At 42.1% G+C, this 18,088-nt stretch overlaps 1 protein-coding gene across 1 annotated transcript; it reads left to right on the forward strand.

The window, feature by feature from the left end:
- The first annotated feature begins 4,937 nt into the window (after window positions 1-4,937).
- Window positions 4,938-17,417, forward strand: smim29 (small integral membrane protein 29). Its single transcript, XM_060936710.1, is given in 5 exon segments — window positions 4,938-4,967; window positions 4,969-5,136; window positions 8,120-8,145; window positions 14,436-14,538; window positions 16,635-17,417. Coding segments are annotated over 5 exon segments (387 nt in total). The 3' UTR covers window positions 16,695-17,417.
- The last annotated feature ends 671 nt before the right edge of the window (window positions 17,418-18,088 follow it).

Raw genomic sequence — 18,088 nt, forward strand, 5'->3', positions numbered from 1 at the left:
GGATGAAATGTGTGTAACGGGTGTCCTGGAATTCCTCATTCTCAAAAATGTAGCGATGTAAAGTTGTTAACGAGACGCCCTTTAAAAATATGGTGTGAAATATAATACAGTACAGTATGATAGACAGGGCACAGTATGACAATTTACATTAGATCCAATCATAAGCCTCGTATAATCATGAGAAGGAACTTTATGCAACATTTCCTGACATTTCTAATGCAAAAAAAACCAAAACGAACATCACGTTTGCACAATTTCCCTCTTACCCCAACTGTGGTTAAACAGCTAAGACACGTTTTATGCCTAGAGTTTACTTCTTTAGCTTAGCATTGGATCTATGAGGCGAATGTCATCACAAGTCATAACTGAAAACTGGAACGTTATGGAAGCAGCCATCTTGGAAAACTGGAATCATGTTTAACCTTTCAAAGTTAAATCAGGGGGTGGACAAATGCTAAATTCATTCTCTAGGCCACGCCCCAGTGTGCTGTCCAGTCCCATATACTGGTTGCCCTGGTAAACATCATCGACGAGGCTAAAATGTAGCAGCTAAAGGACTAGCTAGCTAGTCAAGAGCATTAATCCAGATCAAGTGAAACAAATTAGCATGTCATCATGCAGCATGTCATGTTTGCGCCTGTGAGGAAGGTCAGCAGGTCGCTGGTGAACGTTTCGGTGATGGTGTGAGCTGTGGTGGAGTTCTGTCCATGTATCGACATGAGTGTTTTACTGGGAAATACGCCACTCGTATTTTTCATCCGGGACACGGAGAACCAAAACTGTGACACAAATCTCCTATAGGTCACTCCTGAGGAAATCGATGAATGAGTTGTTTTGATAAATTTGGGTACTTTGTGAATGTGTCGATTATAATAAAAAGAAAATTACACATTGGCTTGAAGATATGAAGTTTATCTTCTCGTGTTGAACAACTCTCATTTTTCAAAATGCATCACAGATCTGAGTGACATATTTAAATAATATTGGCTGGCGTTGAGTGGTAGATCAAATATATTCCATTCAGCTAGCATGATACTGAACGAGTCGAAGATGAGTAGCTGAATGGAATATATCTGATGTACCATGAAAAAAGCCAGCCAATATTACAACCCCGATTCCAAAAAAGTTGGGACAAAGTACAAATTGTAAATAAAAACGGAATGCAATGATGTGGAAGTTTCAAAATTCCATATTTTATTCAGAATAGAACATAGATGACATATCAAATGTTTAAACTGAGAAAATGTATCATTTAAAGAGAAAAATTAAGTGATTTTTAAATTTCATGACAACAACACATCTCAGAAAATTTGGGACAAGGCCTTGTTTACCACTGTGAGACATCCCCTTTTCTCTTTACAACAGTCTGTAAACGTCTGGGGACTGAGGAGACAAGTTGCTCAAGTTTAGGGATAGGAATGTTAACCCATTCTTGTCTAATGTAGGATTCTAGTTGCTCAACTGTCTTAGGTCTTTTTTGTCGTATCTTCCGTTTTATGATGCGCCAAATGTTTTCTATGGGTGAAAGATCTGGACTGCAGGCTGGCCAGTTCAGTACCCGGACCCTTCTTCTACGCAGCCATGATGCTGTAATTGATGCAGTATGTGGTTTGGCATTGTCATGTTGGAAAACGCAAGGTCTTCCCCGAAAGAGACGTCATCTGGATGGGAGCATATGTTGCTCTAGAACCTGGATATACCTTTCAGCATTGATGGTGTCTTTCCAGATGTGTAAGCTGCCCATGCCACACGCACTAATGCAACCCCATACCATCAGAGATGCAGGCTTCTGAACTGAGCGCTGATAACAACTCGGGTCGTCCTTCTCCTCTTTAGTCCGAATGACACGGCGTCCCTGATTTCCATAAAGAACTTCAAATTTTGATTCGTCTGACCACAGAACAGTTTTCCACTTTGCCACAGTCCATTTTAAATGAGCCTTGGCCCAGAGAAGACGTCTGCGCTTCTGGATCATGTTTAGATACGGCTTCTTCTTTGAACTATAGAGTTTTAGCTGGCAATGGCGGATGGCACGGTGAATTGTGTTCACAGATAATGTTCTCTGGAAATATTCCTGAGCCCATTTTGTGATTTCCAATACAGAAGCATGCCTGTATGTGATGCAGTGCCGTCTAAGGGCCCGAAGATCACGGGCACCCGGTATGGTTTTCCGGCCTTGACCCTTACGCACAGAGATTCTTCCAGATTCTCTGAATCTTTTGATGATATTATGCACTGTAGATGATATGTTCAAACTCTTTGCAATTTTACACTGTCGAACTCCTTTCTGATATTGCTCCACTATTTGTCGGCGCAGAATTAGGGGGATTGGTGATCCTTTTCCCATCTTTACTTCTGAGAGCCGCTGCCACTCCAAGATGCTTTTTTTTATACCCAGTCATGTTAATGACCTATTGCCAATTGACCTAATGAGTTGCAATTTGGTCCTCCAGCTGTTCCTTTTTTGTACCTTTAACTTTTCCAGCCTCTTATTGCCCCTGTCCCAACTTTTTTGAGATGTGTTGCTGTCATGAAATTTCAAATGAGCCAATATTTGGCATGAAATTTCAAAATGTCTCACTTTTGACATTTGATATGTTGTCTATGTTCTATTGTGAATACAATATCAGTTTTTGAGATTTTGTAAATTATTGCATTCCGTTTTTATTTACAATTTGTACTTTCTCCCAACTTTTTTGGAATCAGGGTTTTTTTATTATTATTATTATTATAAATACACATTCCTTTCTGGTGTTTGACGCGTCTTTCTCTTTCAAAATTCTCTCAAAATCTTCTGTATTTAACGAAGCAAACTTGGCGGCCATGTTTCTTTACAAATTGTCTCAGTTGCTTGCTAGTGTGGAAGTTTTACATCTCCGACGTGTGACGTCATGATGTCTTGACAACCGTAAACCGTATTCAATGCTCATTCTCCATTGGGTAGAGTGATGTAATACATGTAGGATAAGCGATATGCTAACAATATCTCACGCTATCAAACCAAATGAATGAAACCTGCTAGAAGGGAATACTGTAGAACACGTTTTTATTCCATCGAAAAAGTGGCCTGTATGTATAATATTTAAATAATATTGGCTGGCTTTTTTTCGTGGTAGATATATTCCATTCAGCTAGCATGGTATTGAACGAGTCGAAAATGAGTAGCTGAATGGAATATATCTGATAGACCATGAAAAAAGCCAGCCAATATTATTATTATTATTATTATTTTCTGTACACACTCTTCATATCAGCATTCTCGAAGGCCAACGCTAGTTTACCCATGATTCGGTGCTATTAGTGCAGCAGTCCAGTTAGCTTCCAGCCGGCATAGCAGTAGCGTTAGCGAAGGCCGACACTAGCTTACCCACGAGTCAGTGCTGTTAGCGTGGCAATCCAGTTACCTTCTAACTGGTGGAGTGTTGGCGCGGTCAAGCCGAATATTATTTATTTATTTCCTGTGTAATTTACTTAGTTACTTTTAAAATCAGCATCGACAGCTACACACAACGGAGCAACCTGGCAGCCAAAATTCTCTCGATCTTCCGCTTTTATCGATGCAAACCTGGCGGCCATGTTTGTTCACAAATTGTCACAGTCACTCGCTAGTGTGGAAGCTTTACACCTCCGATGTGTCTCTCTTCCAGTTTTTCAATTCCGTTGATATGTTTTTCTCTTGTGAATATGCATAAAGAATATCTAACGAAGCTTTGGGAGCCTTTCGGATGTTCAGCGCGTCTTCAGTTTATTTCTTTAGCGCTTAAACCGAGCACTGAATTAGCCTCGCCTTCTCTCTTTCCCGGCTGACAAAGAAATGATTGTGCGCATACGATACGCAGCAGAAAAGTTTTGTCATTGGATCTTAACATGAGCTCTGACATGTGACGTTGTGTTGTCTTGACAGCGTGCAATATTATAACAATATTGCACGCTCGGTCTCCATTGGGTCGAGTGGCGTAATACATGGCGGATAAGTGATATGATGACATTGCATGCCATCAACCTGCTAGAAGGGAATAGAACACGTTTTTATTCCATCGAAAAGTGTCTTGCTTGTATATTCACTCTGTGTTTTCCCGCTGATTAGATGCGCGTTGTCAAAATGGCAAATCGGTTCAAAATTCAAATTCTTTTCATGAACTTGAGTTGTTTGTTGTTTTTTGTGTGTGGATGTGTCCATATAATATAAAGAACATTACGTGGTGGCATGAAGATATGAAGTTTATCTATTTATTCGCATCTGGTTAGCGTCTTTAGTTTCTCTTGATACGTTTAACCTTGTGCATAAGTGGAAGAGTTGAAGAAGAAGAAGACTTTACTATAATGTATAGGTGACAAATACAGTGACGTTATTTCTTGTCCTATCCCAGTTTGTTATGGTGTTTTGGGTCAGAGCTCAGGGACAGTCATGATACAGTGCCCCTGGAATAGAGAGGGTTAATGCACTGTCAGAAATAGGGGTACGTACAGTAGGAGTCCATTTCTGTCCCCCAAGGTACATTCTACATTAAGGTACCCCCTAGGGCTCATTACTGGACCTCAAGGTAACTCTGTGTCCTCTTTTTAGGGCCAAAAAGGTACCGATATGTTCCCAATCAGAATATAAAAGGTATAAATAAGTACTTGACGGGGTACTGATCCAGTGACTCTGGTTTTCTGAGAGTGTGGGCCTTTCAGCCAGTCGAAGCTTAGGCTACTGAATGCTCCCGTCCTGAGAACGTTCCACAGTAAACTGAACTTTCTCAAATTTGTTTGGAGCAACAGATTTGGGAACTCCGTTATGACTTCAGTTCAATTTTAGGTAAAACGTTTCCTGTAACCGGGACACTTTTTATCTACGTTTGGGTTGAAATATGTAACACTCTTGGTCTTTTGTGTTCTTCTATGTAGGCTTGGGCCAGCCCAGACCAGGAGCAGAGGGACCATGTGGGAGTCATATGAACGCCAAAGACAAGGCACAAACAAATAAAGCGAGAGAGAGAGAGAGAGGAGGAAAAAACATAAGGAGACGCTTCATTCGTATCTGAAATGAATACAACCACTGAGCCCCCGCCCCCAAGTGGAGGAGACGTGGCCCTGACGTACGTCCTGCTCCCGTTTTTTATCATCACCTTCGCCGGGATTATTATAGCAGCGGTATGTAATTCAACAAAGACTGGATTCATTATTAGACAGCATATCTTTTAGTATTTATCTCTACTGAAGTGTGTGTGTGTGTGTGTGTGTGTGTGGATGCAAGGGTTAAACTGAAGAACGTGATGCACCATCACATGATTGACTCAAGTTTGTTATTTGGAGGAAAGACAACAATGAAGCTTTTATTTCAGACATTAATGTGACTTTATGCTGGAAGAGTTGTGCAGCTCAGCGCTGGCTTCACCGTTTCCCGTCGTTATGTTCAATTAAACCAGGTTAATGAGATTGGCACTTCCTGAAAGAGATTCAAGGAAGGAAGGAAGGAAGAAAGCAATGGGGGGGGAAGAAAAGTGTAGGCAAGACGAAGATGAGAAAAAGAACAAAGGGAGAAGAGGGATGAGAGGGACCAAGCAAATGGTGAAAAGAGAGAGAAAAGGAGAAAGAATAACCGAGTGACGGAATGAGAGACCAAGAGAGAATGAAGGAAGTGAATGATAGAAACCCAGGGCTCGAGACTGTGCATCTGCGCTGAGCTGCGATTTCATCAGGAAAAATCTCAAACTGTACATTAAAGCTAGACCGCCTTTCAGATTTTAAGTGTACGTCATAAAAACGAATTTTCCCCGACATGCAATTATTTTTGTTGAGTGACTGAAAGCTACTGAATTCAAATCGCAGACTTGCAATTTTATTAACCGAACAATTAATGAATTTAGAGCCATGTGGCCCTAAATTCTCCACTATTTTTTCCTGCTTCGCCATGACCCAATTCAAGATACGACGTCATGCATCACATCCCGTGGTGGGCTTTCCTCGTTCGTGCAAGGCATTGTGGGATACAAATTTGAAACCGGAGAGAAAAATGGAGGACGTGAGCGTGCGAATGAAACGTGACAGGACTGATGACAGTAACGGAAAGAAAGCGAGAAGAAAAGACGTTATGTTATACAGTGAGGCAAAAAAGTATTTAATCAGTCACCAATTGTGCAAGTTCTCCCACTTAAAAAGATGAGAGAGGCCTGTAATTTTCATCATAGGTACACTTCAACTATGAGAGACAGAATGAGAAAGAAAAAAAAATCCAGAAAATCACATTGTCTGATTTTTAAAGAATTTATTTGCAAATTAGGGTGGAAAATAAATAAGTATTTGGTCAATAACAAAAGTTCATCTCAGTACTTTGTTATATACCCTTTGTTGGCGATGACAGAGGTCAAACATTTTCTGTAAGTCTTCACAAGGTTTTCACACACTGTTGCTGGTGTTTTGGCCCATTCCTCCATGCAGATCTCCTCTAGAGCAGTGATGTTTTGGGGCTGTCGCTGGGCAACACAGACTTTCAACTCCCTCCAAAGATTTTCTATGGGGTTGAGATCTGGAGACTGGCTAGGCCACTCCAGGACCTTGAAATGCTTCTTACGAAGCCACTCCTTCGTTGCCCGGGCGGTGTGTTTGGGATCATTGTCATGCTGAAAGACCCAGCCACGTTTCATCTTCAATGCCCTTGCTGATGGAAGGAGGTTTTCACTCAAAATCTCACGATACATGGCCCCATTCATTCTTTCCTTTACACGGATCAGTCGTCCTGGTCCCTTTGCAGAAAAACAGCCCCAAAGCATGATGTTTCCACCCCCATGCTTCACAGTAGGTATGGTGTTCTTTGGATGCAACTCAGCATTCTTTCTCCTCCAAACATGACAAGTTGAGTTTTTACCAAAAAGTTCTATTTTGGTTTCATCTGACCATATGACATTCTCCCAATCCTTCAGACGGGCCTGGACATGTACTGGCTTAAGCAGGGGGACACGTCCGGCACTGCAGGATTTGAGTCCCTGGCAGCGTAGTGTGTTACTGATGGTAGCCTTTGTTACTTTGGTCCCAGCTCTCTGCAGGTCATTCACTAGGTCCCCCCGTGTGGTTCTGGGATTTTTGCTCACCGTTCTTGTGATCATTTTGACCCCACGGGGTGAGATCTTGCATGGAGCCCCAGATCGAGGGAGATTATCAGTGGTCTTGTGTGTCTTCCATTTTCTAATAATTGCTCCCACAGTTGATTTCTTCACACCAAGCTGCTTACCTATTGCAGATTCAGTCTTCCCAGCCTGGTGCAGGTCTGCAATTTTGTTCCTGGTGTCCTTTGACAGCTCTTTGGTCTTGGCCATAGTGGAGTTTGGAGTGTGACTGTTTGAGGTTGTGGACAGGTGTCTTTTATACTGATAACGAGTTCAAACAGGTGCCATTAATACAGGTAACGAGTGGAGGACAGAGGAGCCTCTTAAAGAAGTTGTTACAGGTCTGTGAGAGCCAGAAATCTTGCTTGTTTGTAGGTGACCAAATACTTATTTTACCGAGGAATTTACCAATTAATTCATTAAAAATCCTACAATGTGATTTCCTGGATTCTTTCCCCCCATTCTGTCTCTCATAGTTGAAGTGTACCTATGATGAAAATTACAGGCCTCTCTCATCTTTTTAAGTGGGAGAACTTGCACAATTGGTGGCTGACTAAATACTTTTTTGCCCCACTGTATACGAAGGAAAGGAAACGCAGGAAATATCAAACTAATAAATATGGGTGCTCAGCGAACACCTCGGTGTGATCAGCTGTTCGTTTAGCGACAGAATGATGGAACGGTCAGTGCACGCTCAAAGGTAAACCTGTAGATGGCAGTAATGCGACACTGTGGATGCCAGCTGCTGTAAAACCCAAAAGAAGAAGGTGGTAAACCTGCGCATGCGCACACGGACTTCCTCTGTCTGCGCGAAGAAGCGAGCGATTTCGTGCACATTATTTGCGCAAGGAACTAAATTTCACCGATTTTATGAAATCGAAAGGCTGTCTAGCTTTAAATCTCGTTTAATTTCAACACGATTCTTAAATTCAGACTCAAAAACCTTTGAAGGGAAAAACTATGAATAATAATAATAATGTATTCTTGCGTTGTGTGATTCATCGCTGAATGATGCGTATCCTGTTTTGCAGGTGATGTACGTGAAGAGGAGGCAAAGGTAAATTTACACCACACCCAACCATGCTGACATCTGATTGGCTGGAACAACAGATGCACTTACATTTCATTTCACCAAAAACGCTTTGTTCAACATAACAAAATGCCTCCTTTACCCCTCGTGTCTTTGATGTGTTTGGTGTCTAAAATTGGCTCTTTGCAGCTCGAGGTCACGTGCTTGGATACCGCTTAGTAACACGAAAGTGGAGAGCAAGCGTACAGGTAAACAAAACCGGTTTTCGGCAGTTTATAGCGCTTCATCTCGTTCCTTTTACAGAATTATTATCGACGTAGTTTTCTAAGTTTACTTTAGACTCCTTTTTACAGGAAAAAAAAATTTATCGCGAAGGCGGTGACTTTCAACAGACGGCGTTTGGTTCTTCGCGGCTTCGCGAGGTATAGACACCAAAACAAGCCTCGTAAAAGCACTTACTGTAATTCGTGCAGCTCAAACAAAGCAGCTCCATAATAGGTTTTTAAGGTACAGTATGTAGCTGTTTTTCTAAGGTTTGGCGCCATCTTGGAGAAATAAACGAACAATTTACCGTGATGATAACACGAAGCTCGGCTGTGTGTGTTGCAAATAAAGGCTTCTAATTCTCATCTCATCTCTCATTATCTCTAGCCGCTTTATCCTTCTACAGGGTCGCAGGCAAGCTGGAGCCTATCCCAGCTGACTACGGGCGAAAGGCGGGGTACACCCTGGACGAGTCGCCAGGTCATCACAGGGCTGACACATAGACACAGACAACCATTCACACTCACATTCACACCTACGCTCAATTTAGAGTCACCAGTTAACCTAACCTGCATGTCTTTGGACTGTGGGGGAAACCGGAGCACCCGGAGGAAACCCACGCGGACACGGGGAGAACATGCAAACTCCACACAGAAAGGCCCTCGCCGGCCCCGGGGCTCGAACCCAGGACCTTCTTGCTGTGAGGCGACAGCGCTAACCAGTACACCACCGTGCCGCCCGGCTTCTAATTCTAAAAATCTAATCAGAAATTTTCTGTAACCATGCAATTTTATTCATAATATACTGGCAACAAAATCCGCAAATCAACAGACTTCACTTCTACGAAGTTTAAATTTCACTCCGAGAGATAACGCATACGCAGTACTGACCTGGCTACTAGTTGCCATAGTAACGCGATTCTTTCCGTCTAAAAAGATGATTTTTCTCAGTTAATAAAAACGAACAAAAGCATGTCACGTAAAACGATCAGTGAGCCATCGATGCGCTGTAATAAGTACATGTTGTCGTCGTCATCGCGGTAAATTGTTCGTTTGTATCTTCAAGATGTCACCAAACCGTACAAAACCAACTCTCTACCTTGAATTATTATTATTATTATTATTTTTATTTTTATTTTTTTTTAATGGAGCTGTTTTGTTTGAGCTGATGGAATTACCACAACCCACTTTGTGAAGTCGCCATGAAGATCCAAGCGTGTGACCTCTAGCGGCACAGAGCCGATCTACACCAAATCCCTCATTGTTCCACCACTAGGGGGCGACAAATATATCTCAAAATATATAACCGCCAATCAGATTGTAGTATGCAAATACAGTGCAAATTCCATGCCGAAACAATTTACCAAGGACAGAGAAAGGGGTGTGGTCAGGGTTGGGATCATTTGCATAAAATTTCTTGGACTTTTCAATGGAGGTAAAAGTTTTGGCACTTTGTCTTTCATCCTCAAATTTATTATTATTATTATTATTAACCACAGAAAATCATGTCGTGTGTTCAAGAAATTCCTGATTCATCATCGTGTGGGTGAGAGAAATCGATGTGGAACGGCACAGCAATCGAAAACCACTTTAATATCAAAGAAGTGTTCAAGTTCTGCTTTGAGAAAATGCTTTAAAATCTGTTTAATATAAAATGAGATTCCTTTATTGATCCCGATGAAGGGGAATTCAGCTACAGAGTTAAATATTGATTAATGTCGACTAAAATAAAATAGAATAAAATAAAGAGAGAATTAAAGAAGGACAATTGCTCACAAGAGACAGCAGCAAACAACAGGGACTGGTCGCGACCCTACGTGCACTAGTGATGTCGAGCCGTATAAGGTGATACAGGGAAGTGAGGGAGCTGGAGGTTTGGTGGAAGTGGAACAGTAATGGTGCAACATGTGACACGGTACATGATAATGGTGCAGGGGGAGATAATGCTGCGGGAACAGAGGAACAAAAGACAAAAACAAACCGAATATATACATCTGTGTGTGATGTTCCACATGAATCCAGTGCAGAAGTGTGTGTGTGTGTGTGATGGCAGTCTGTTCCCCCGTTATCCAGTCTGATGTGTGTATGAAGCACTCCGTCCTGCTCCGAGGTGTTCTGAGCCTGTGACTGCTGGAGCTCCGACTGCCCCAGTTCCTCATGGGATTGTCCAGGAGGGCTGTGATCTTCCCTCGGTCCTTTCTTTCCTGCAGGGGGCGTCAGTGCTGTGTGTCCAGTCCAGTTTATTGTTGATCTGCACCTCAAGGTACTTGTAGGAGTCCACCCAGGTTCAGGGGACTTCTGTTCCTCTGGTGATCCACCACTCGCTCTGTCGTCTTGCTGATGTTGAGCTTCAGGTGGTTGTTGGTCTACTCGGTGATGAAGCTCTCGATCCATCCTCTGTACTCCTCCTCCTCCTCCTCCTCCTCACTGACGCATTCAACAGTGGAGTCGTTGTCGGAAAACTCCTGGCAGTGTAGAGAGCTCAGTATGGTTTCTTGGGCACCGTTAATACGTTTAAAACCTCGTGAGAGTCTTTTACAGCCATGCTGTTTTTTCTAGCGTTAGCTGAACACTGGGGAAAACAAAAACCTTCGCAAATGAAGCCTTTCAGATCAGTACATACGGCAATTCAGTATCTCATTTCTAGGCATCTTTCAAGTGGTACAGTTTCATATGAAACCTTTAGGGGCCCCTCTCTCTCTCTTTTTTTTTTAATGAATTTTTTTTTTTTTTTGGGATAGTGAGAGAGGGACTCCGAAAAATTTATTTCTGGCAATTAGGGCGGCACGGTGGTGTAGTGGTTAGCGCTGTCGCCTCACAGCAAGAAGGTCCGGGTTCGAGCCCCGTGCCCGGCGAGGGCCTTTCTGTGCGGAGTTTGCATGTTCTCCCCGTGTCCGCGTGGGTTTCCTCCGGGTGCTCCGGTTTCCCCCACAGTCCAAAGACATGCAGGTTAGGTTAACTGGTGACTCTAAATTGAGCGTAGGTGTGAATGTGAGTGTGAATGGTTGTCTGTGTCTATGTGTCAGCCCTGTGATGACCTGGCGACTTGTCCAGGGTGTACCCCGCCTTTCGCCCGTAGTCAGCTGGGATAGGCTCCAGCTCGCCTGCGACCCTGTAGAACAGGATAAAGCGGCTAGAGATAATGAGATGAGATCTTTTCTTAACTTAATACAGGAAAAATGTTCCATAATACGTTCCTCAGGATATTTAATAAGGCCTGATATTCAAGACAATAAATTAGATATACACAGTGCTCGGTGTAAATGAGTGCACCCCCTTTTGAAAAGGAACATTTTAAACAATATCTCAATGAACACAAATAATTTCCAAAATGTTCACAAGTTTAATATAACATCTGTTTAACTTATAACGTGAAAGTAAGGTTAATAATATAACTTGGATTACACATTTTTCAGTTTTACTCAAATGAGAGTGGTGCAAAAATGAGTACACCCCACAACAAAAACTACTACATCTAGTACTTTGTATGGCCTCCATGATTTTTAATGACAGCACCAAGTCTTCTAGGCATGGAATGAACAAGTTGGCGACGTTTTGCGACATCAATCTTTTTCCATTCTTCAACAACGACCTCTTTTAGTGACTGGATGCTGGATGGAGAGGGATGCTCAGCTTGTCTCTTCAGAATTCCCCAAAGAAAATAATTTCTTTCCAGCACAAAGGTGAAGGCTACAAGAAGATCAGCAAAGCTTTACTTATCAGTCAGAATACTGTAGCAGAAGTGGTATGAAAATTTAAGAAAGATGGAACTGCAACCATCTCACAGAGACGTCCAGGTCGTCCACGGAAGTTAACACCTCGACAGGAGCGTCTTCTGATGAGAAGGGTTGAAGAAAATCGGCATGCGAGTTCACTGCAGTTATCTAAAGAAGTAGAAAGCCAAACTGGGGTGACTATTTCCCGTGACACAATACGGCGTGCACTGCAGAGGAATGGCATGCATGGATGCCGTCCACGAAAGAAGCCTCTCCTAAAGCCCAGGCACAAAAAAGCCCGCCTAGAGTTTGCCAGGGCCCATGCTGACAAAGATGAAGACTACTGGGACTCTATACTCTGGAGTGATGAGACCAAGATAAATGTTTTTGGAACCAATGGCTTCAAAACTGTATGGCGTCGCAAAGGTGAGGAATACAAAGAAAACTGCCTGGTGCCTACAGTGAAACATGGTGGTGGCAGTGTCCTTATGTGGGGCTGCATGAGTGCTGCTGGTGTCGGGGAGCTGCATTTCATTGATGGCATCATGAATTCACAGATGTATTGCTCTATACTGAAAGAGAAGATGCTACCATCACTCCGTGCCCTTGGTCGTCGTGCACTTTTCCAACATGACTAAACACACATCTAAGGCCACTGTTGGATTTCTGAAGAAGAACAGGGTGAAAGTGATTCAGTGGCCAAGTATGTCTCCTGATCTGAACCCAATCGAACACCTATGGGGAATTCTGAAGAGACAAGTTGAGCATCACTCTCCATCCAGCATCCAGTCACTAAAAGAGGTCATTGTTGAAGAATGGAAAAAGATTGATGTTGCAAAACGTCGCCAACTTGTTCATTCCATGCCTAGAAGACTTGGTGCTGTCATTAAAAATCATGGAGGCCATACAAAGTACTAGATGTAGGAGTTTTTGTTGTGGGGTGTACTCATTTTTGCACCACTCTAATTTGAGTAAAACTGAAAAATGTGTAATCTAAGTTATATTATTAACCTTACTTTCACGTTATAAGTTAAACAGATGTTATATTAAACTTGTCAACATTTTGGAAATTGTGTTCATTGAGATATTGTTTAAAATGTTCCTTTTCCAAGGGGATGTACTCATTTATGCCGAGCACTGTATATATTTTTATGCCTCCGCCACCGTAAGGTGCAGGAGGCATTATGTTTTCGGGTTGTCCGTGTGTGCGTCCGTCCCGAAACCTTGTGAACGCGATATCTCAAAGACTGATGAAAGGAATTTCACCAGACGTTCACCATTTGTGCATTTGGGAACAAACATGAACTGATTAGATTTTGAGATCAAAAGGTCTAAGGTCAAGGTCGCTGTGAGGTCAAATGTCTGTCCGAAAACCTTATGAACACAATATCTCCAAGGCTGATGCAAGTAATTTCACCAGGTCAAGATTACTGAGGTCAATTGTCCATCCCCAAATCACAACTTAATAAGGCTACCAGGCGGAGGCATCCCCATCGACGCCGAGTTCTATCTCGTTCACTTTTCTTTTGCAGAGGTTGAGGGATGCACTTGATAGAAAGAAAAAAAAAGACACGGAAGATGGAAAATTAGGAACGTTCAAAGAACATGACTCAAAGAAATTATGAAGAATATTAATATGTTTTCAGAAATCTTTCATCAACCAATTTCGGTTTCAGAAAGGGAGACGATGGAGTTTATAAATCAGTTTGAAACGGCTTTATTCAGTCGTCAAGAAGACACTCACTCTGTGTTTGCTCCGTTTCTTCATGTGTCCTTTCTGGACTTTGCTGTTCCGCTCCATGAAATTGTACCAAATGGATTTAGACCCCGTATATGATTTGAGATGAGCGACTAATAGGGATTTGAATCGTGGTGTTGCGGGGTATCGTTTAAGTTTACTCACAGTTCTACTGGGTGTTTTTGGACTGGAATTCAGATAAATACATTTATTATTAATTTTTTTTTTTTAAAGATATTTTTTTGGGCTTTTTGCACCTTTATTGGATAGGACAGTGTAGAGACAGGAAATGAGCGGGAGAGAGAGATGGGGAGGGATCGGGAAATGACCTCGGGTCGGAATCGAACCCGGGTCCCCGGATTTATGGTATGGCACCTTATCCACCTGAGCCACGACGCCCCCCATTTATTATTAATTAATTAATTTAATTATTAGTCCATCCTGATTCTCCTCCCTTCTTTTATTATCTTTTTCCACACAGAACAGCGCAGTCGAATGAACAGGGTGTGGATTTGATTTAAATTACTATATTAAAGATCTTTACTGAAAAAGTATAAACCACACCCCCTCTTTTTTTTTTTTTTCTTTTTAAATTTAAAGGATTGACCGGTTGCGTCACCAGCTGCTCCCGGTGTACACGTACGACCCGACTGAGGAGCTGAATGAAGCCGAACAGGACTTGTGGAGAGAAGACGACACTAAGGTCAGTAGTTTGGACCATTTTCCTGAATGTCACATGGACGTTCATTTAAGTGTTGAAGTGTTTCACGTCTCTAAATCACAGAGGTGGGTGTGTCTTCATGATAGCGTGTCTACTCGTACTCCACACAGCTCATTTTAATACACAATCATTGTTTAATCTTTATTATATGTACCGTAAGTGCTTGTTGTAGGGGGCGTGACCATGGGGGATGAATTTATGCCATCATGTGTTGTCCGTCGTCCATGTTTCAGGAAAATCACTTCTTTTCTCTCAGTTCTTCACCGATTTTTATTCTTTTTGGTAGGAAGGTAGGGTGCATATAACTTCTACCAGTGTTGCAGCCGAGTCACTAAACCTCGAGTCCGAGTCCAGTCTCGAGTCCCCAGTGTTAAATCCAAGCCACTGAAGAAAATTTCGAGTCGAGTCCACTATTGATCCGAGTCCAACACTCTGACCGCACCATTTGGCGGCGGCTGTTTCAGCGCCATTAACGTTAGTTTGTTCCTGAACATGGCGTATGAACAGGTGAATGCGCTTCTCTTTATCAGGGAGTGTCAAGTATTCTGTCCGAGATGGTTGGGAGAGGGATGGAAGTGCAGAAGGTGTGTTTATTAATACAAGTGAAGACGGTAAATAATCCGGAACAGCAGGCAAAATGGTGAAACAGGCTATCAAAGACGAGGAACAGCAAATCAGAGATCAGGAAACCAAATAAGGCTCGGTAATGAGTCAGCAATGTAACTCAATACTTCGCAAAGTAAGTGTGTGTTCATGGTTTTTATATTGGCGCGCTGATTGCGACTTAATCCTGTAAGAGTCATTTACGGTGCGCGCGAGAGTCCGCTTGGCGCGCTGTCCAAAGCACGCCCGAGAGTCTATCTTGCCCCTTTTCCACCAAAGCAGTTCCAGGGCTGGTTCGGGGCCAGTGCTTAGTTTGGAACCGGGTTTTCTGTTTCCACTGACAAAGAACTGGCTCTGGGGCCAGAAAAAACGGTTCCAGGCTAGCACCAACTCTCTGCTGGGCCAGAGGAAAGAACCGCTTACGTCAGCGGGGGGGGCGGAGTTGTTAAGACCAACAACAATAACAAGACCGCGAAAGATCGCCATTTTTAAGCGCCGACAAGCAGCAGCTGTACAAACGCGAAGTCATCCATTATTATTGTTGTTGCTGCTGCTGCTTCTTCCGTGTTGTTTTTGCTTCACTATTCGCGCCAAGGTTTATGCAAACGTAGCGATGTAACTGACGTATACAGCGACGTAAAGATGTGGCTTCCCTTAGCACCGCGAGCTATGGAAAAGCAAACTGGTTCTCAGCTGGCTCGCAAGTTGAACGAGTTGTGAACCAGCACTGGCCCCGAACCAGCCCTGGAACTGATTTGGTGGAAAAGGGGTATCTGATGCACGCGCCAAGGCGCGCAGGTGTGACACTCTTGCGTGAAATTAGGATAAAAATTTATGTAGATATAAATATTGTATGCCAAAATATTATGGCATGTTAGAAAAAAATAAAGAGAAAATCCGAGTCCTCGTCTCCAAGTCATCAGTGCTCAAGTCAAGTCACGAGTCGGACTCAAGTATTACAAGCCTGACTTCTACCCAGGTTTGCTTAATTCCAATTATTAATGAAGTTATGGACTAATTAAGCCTTAATGAGTGAGCAATTCAACAAAATCACTTCTCAGTCAGTTCCTCGCTGTTTTGGATTCTTTCTGGTAAACAGGTCGGAATTCCTCGGGTGGATTTAACTTGCAACATTTGTTGTGCAAGGTGGCCCACTTTAGATCGTTCTTTCCGGACTAGACGGGGCCGGAGTGAGCTACTCCGTCATTGACGGTCTTGTTTTGTAAAGCGGTAGGTGGTATTCGCCTGTCGGAAACAGTCGAGTTGGCGAGTATGACTCGGTCACTCTTCTCTGATTGGCTGTGACTCCTGCCATTCACCATATAGTCGGACTTCTTCTTTCCTGCCTAAAGTTGACCTGACGATTGTATTGAATTGCTGATTGATTACGGACAATATTCTGTATGTTAATCCTTCGTTATTATTCCTTGTACGTAATGCTAATTTAAGATTTTGTACGCCACCGTGATTTTCAGGGCTGGACCATGACGTACCAACAGCGGTGGCCTCTGCTCCCGATGGACCCGAACGTTTGACAGAAGAAGCGATTTCCACTCCGAGGCTTTATCTTTGACAGTTGAATGACTGAAGTTAAGAAATCTCTGCACTGTGCGATTGGAAGTATGATATTCATCACTCCAGTCTCTTTTTTTTTTTTTTTCTCAAGAAAAAGAAATACGCCACGGAGTGAGAGAAGGAAACCAAGGACACGGTCTTCTCCATGATTGACATGTTGCGATTAATTTGTTACACCACACATAGAAATGTATATATTTTTAGAGTACACTGATGCACAGCTTTTTTTTTCCTTTTTTTTTAAAGAATCCTAATCCTAGAAGTCCTTTAATTGTGGCACAGAAGCAAATACAGTACTGAAAATGAGAAATAATATATGAAGTCTGATTGTGTTTATTACTGATGACTGACCCGACGAAACCAACCAGGATGTTAACCACTTCGGAGACAGTTAAAATCGTACTTAATTTTCATGTTAAATGGTTTCGTTATGGAAACCTTTTGGAGATGCTGGAATTTTAAGCAGCATGTGTACATGACCTGCACTAAATCGTTAAGTTATTCCACGAAATCGAGTCGTACATGAGCTGATAGCGGCTATAATCCATGTACGACAAGTTTGTTTGTTTGTTTTATTCTATCCTATCCACATTCACTGGATTTTGAGAAACAGAGCATTTTTATTTTGCTTTTTTGCAAATTCGATAAATAAAAACTTTACGCAAAACGTCCGACAAAATCATTTCTGCTTAAAATGTAAACAAACTGGCGAAATGACAGTGAAAAATGCTATAATAATTCTTGAAAAATTACCAAAAAAAAAAGTTCTTACCATCAAATACTTTTATTCCATATTTTGTTGTTTTTCAAGTAGAGTTTTTATTTCATCCTCGGTTGTTTCAGCAACACGCGCCGCCATTTTTCTTGTTTTTCTTCTTCTTTAGGGTTTTTTGGTGGTTGGCAAACCAACTTAAAGGTGCAATACTGCCACCAACTGGGCTGGAGTGAGTGTGGGGAACTCTATTCCTTCAGCTATTTTGGTGAAATAGTTTGATTACCAAACTTTGACAATTTCATGAGGGTGTATTAAGCACTTATAGCATAGATATACAGTGGATATAAAAAGTCTACGCATCCTGTTAAAATGATAGATTTTTCTGATGTAAAAAAATGAGACGGCGATAAATAATTTCAAAACTTTTCCCACCTTTAATGTGACCTACAGTTAGGTCCATATATATTTGGACACTGACACACATTTTTTGTATTTTTTACCTGTTTACTGAAACATATATTCAGGTTATAGTTATATAATGGACAAAGTCCAGACTTTCAGCTTTCATTTGAGGGTATCCACATTAAACTTGGATGAAGGGTTTAGGAGTTTCAGCTACTTAACATGTGCCACCCTGTT

This window comes from Neoarius graeffei, chromosome 13, assembly GCF_027579695.1.
Source record: "Neoarius graeffei isolate fNeoGra1 chromosome 13, fNeoGra1.pri, whole genome shotgun sequence".
NCBI lineage: Eukaryota > Metazoa > Chordata > Actinopteri > Siluriformes > Ariidae > Neoarius > Neoarius graeffei.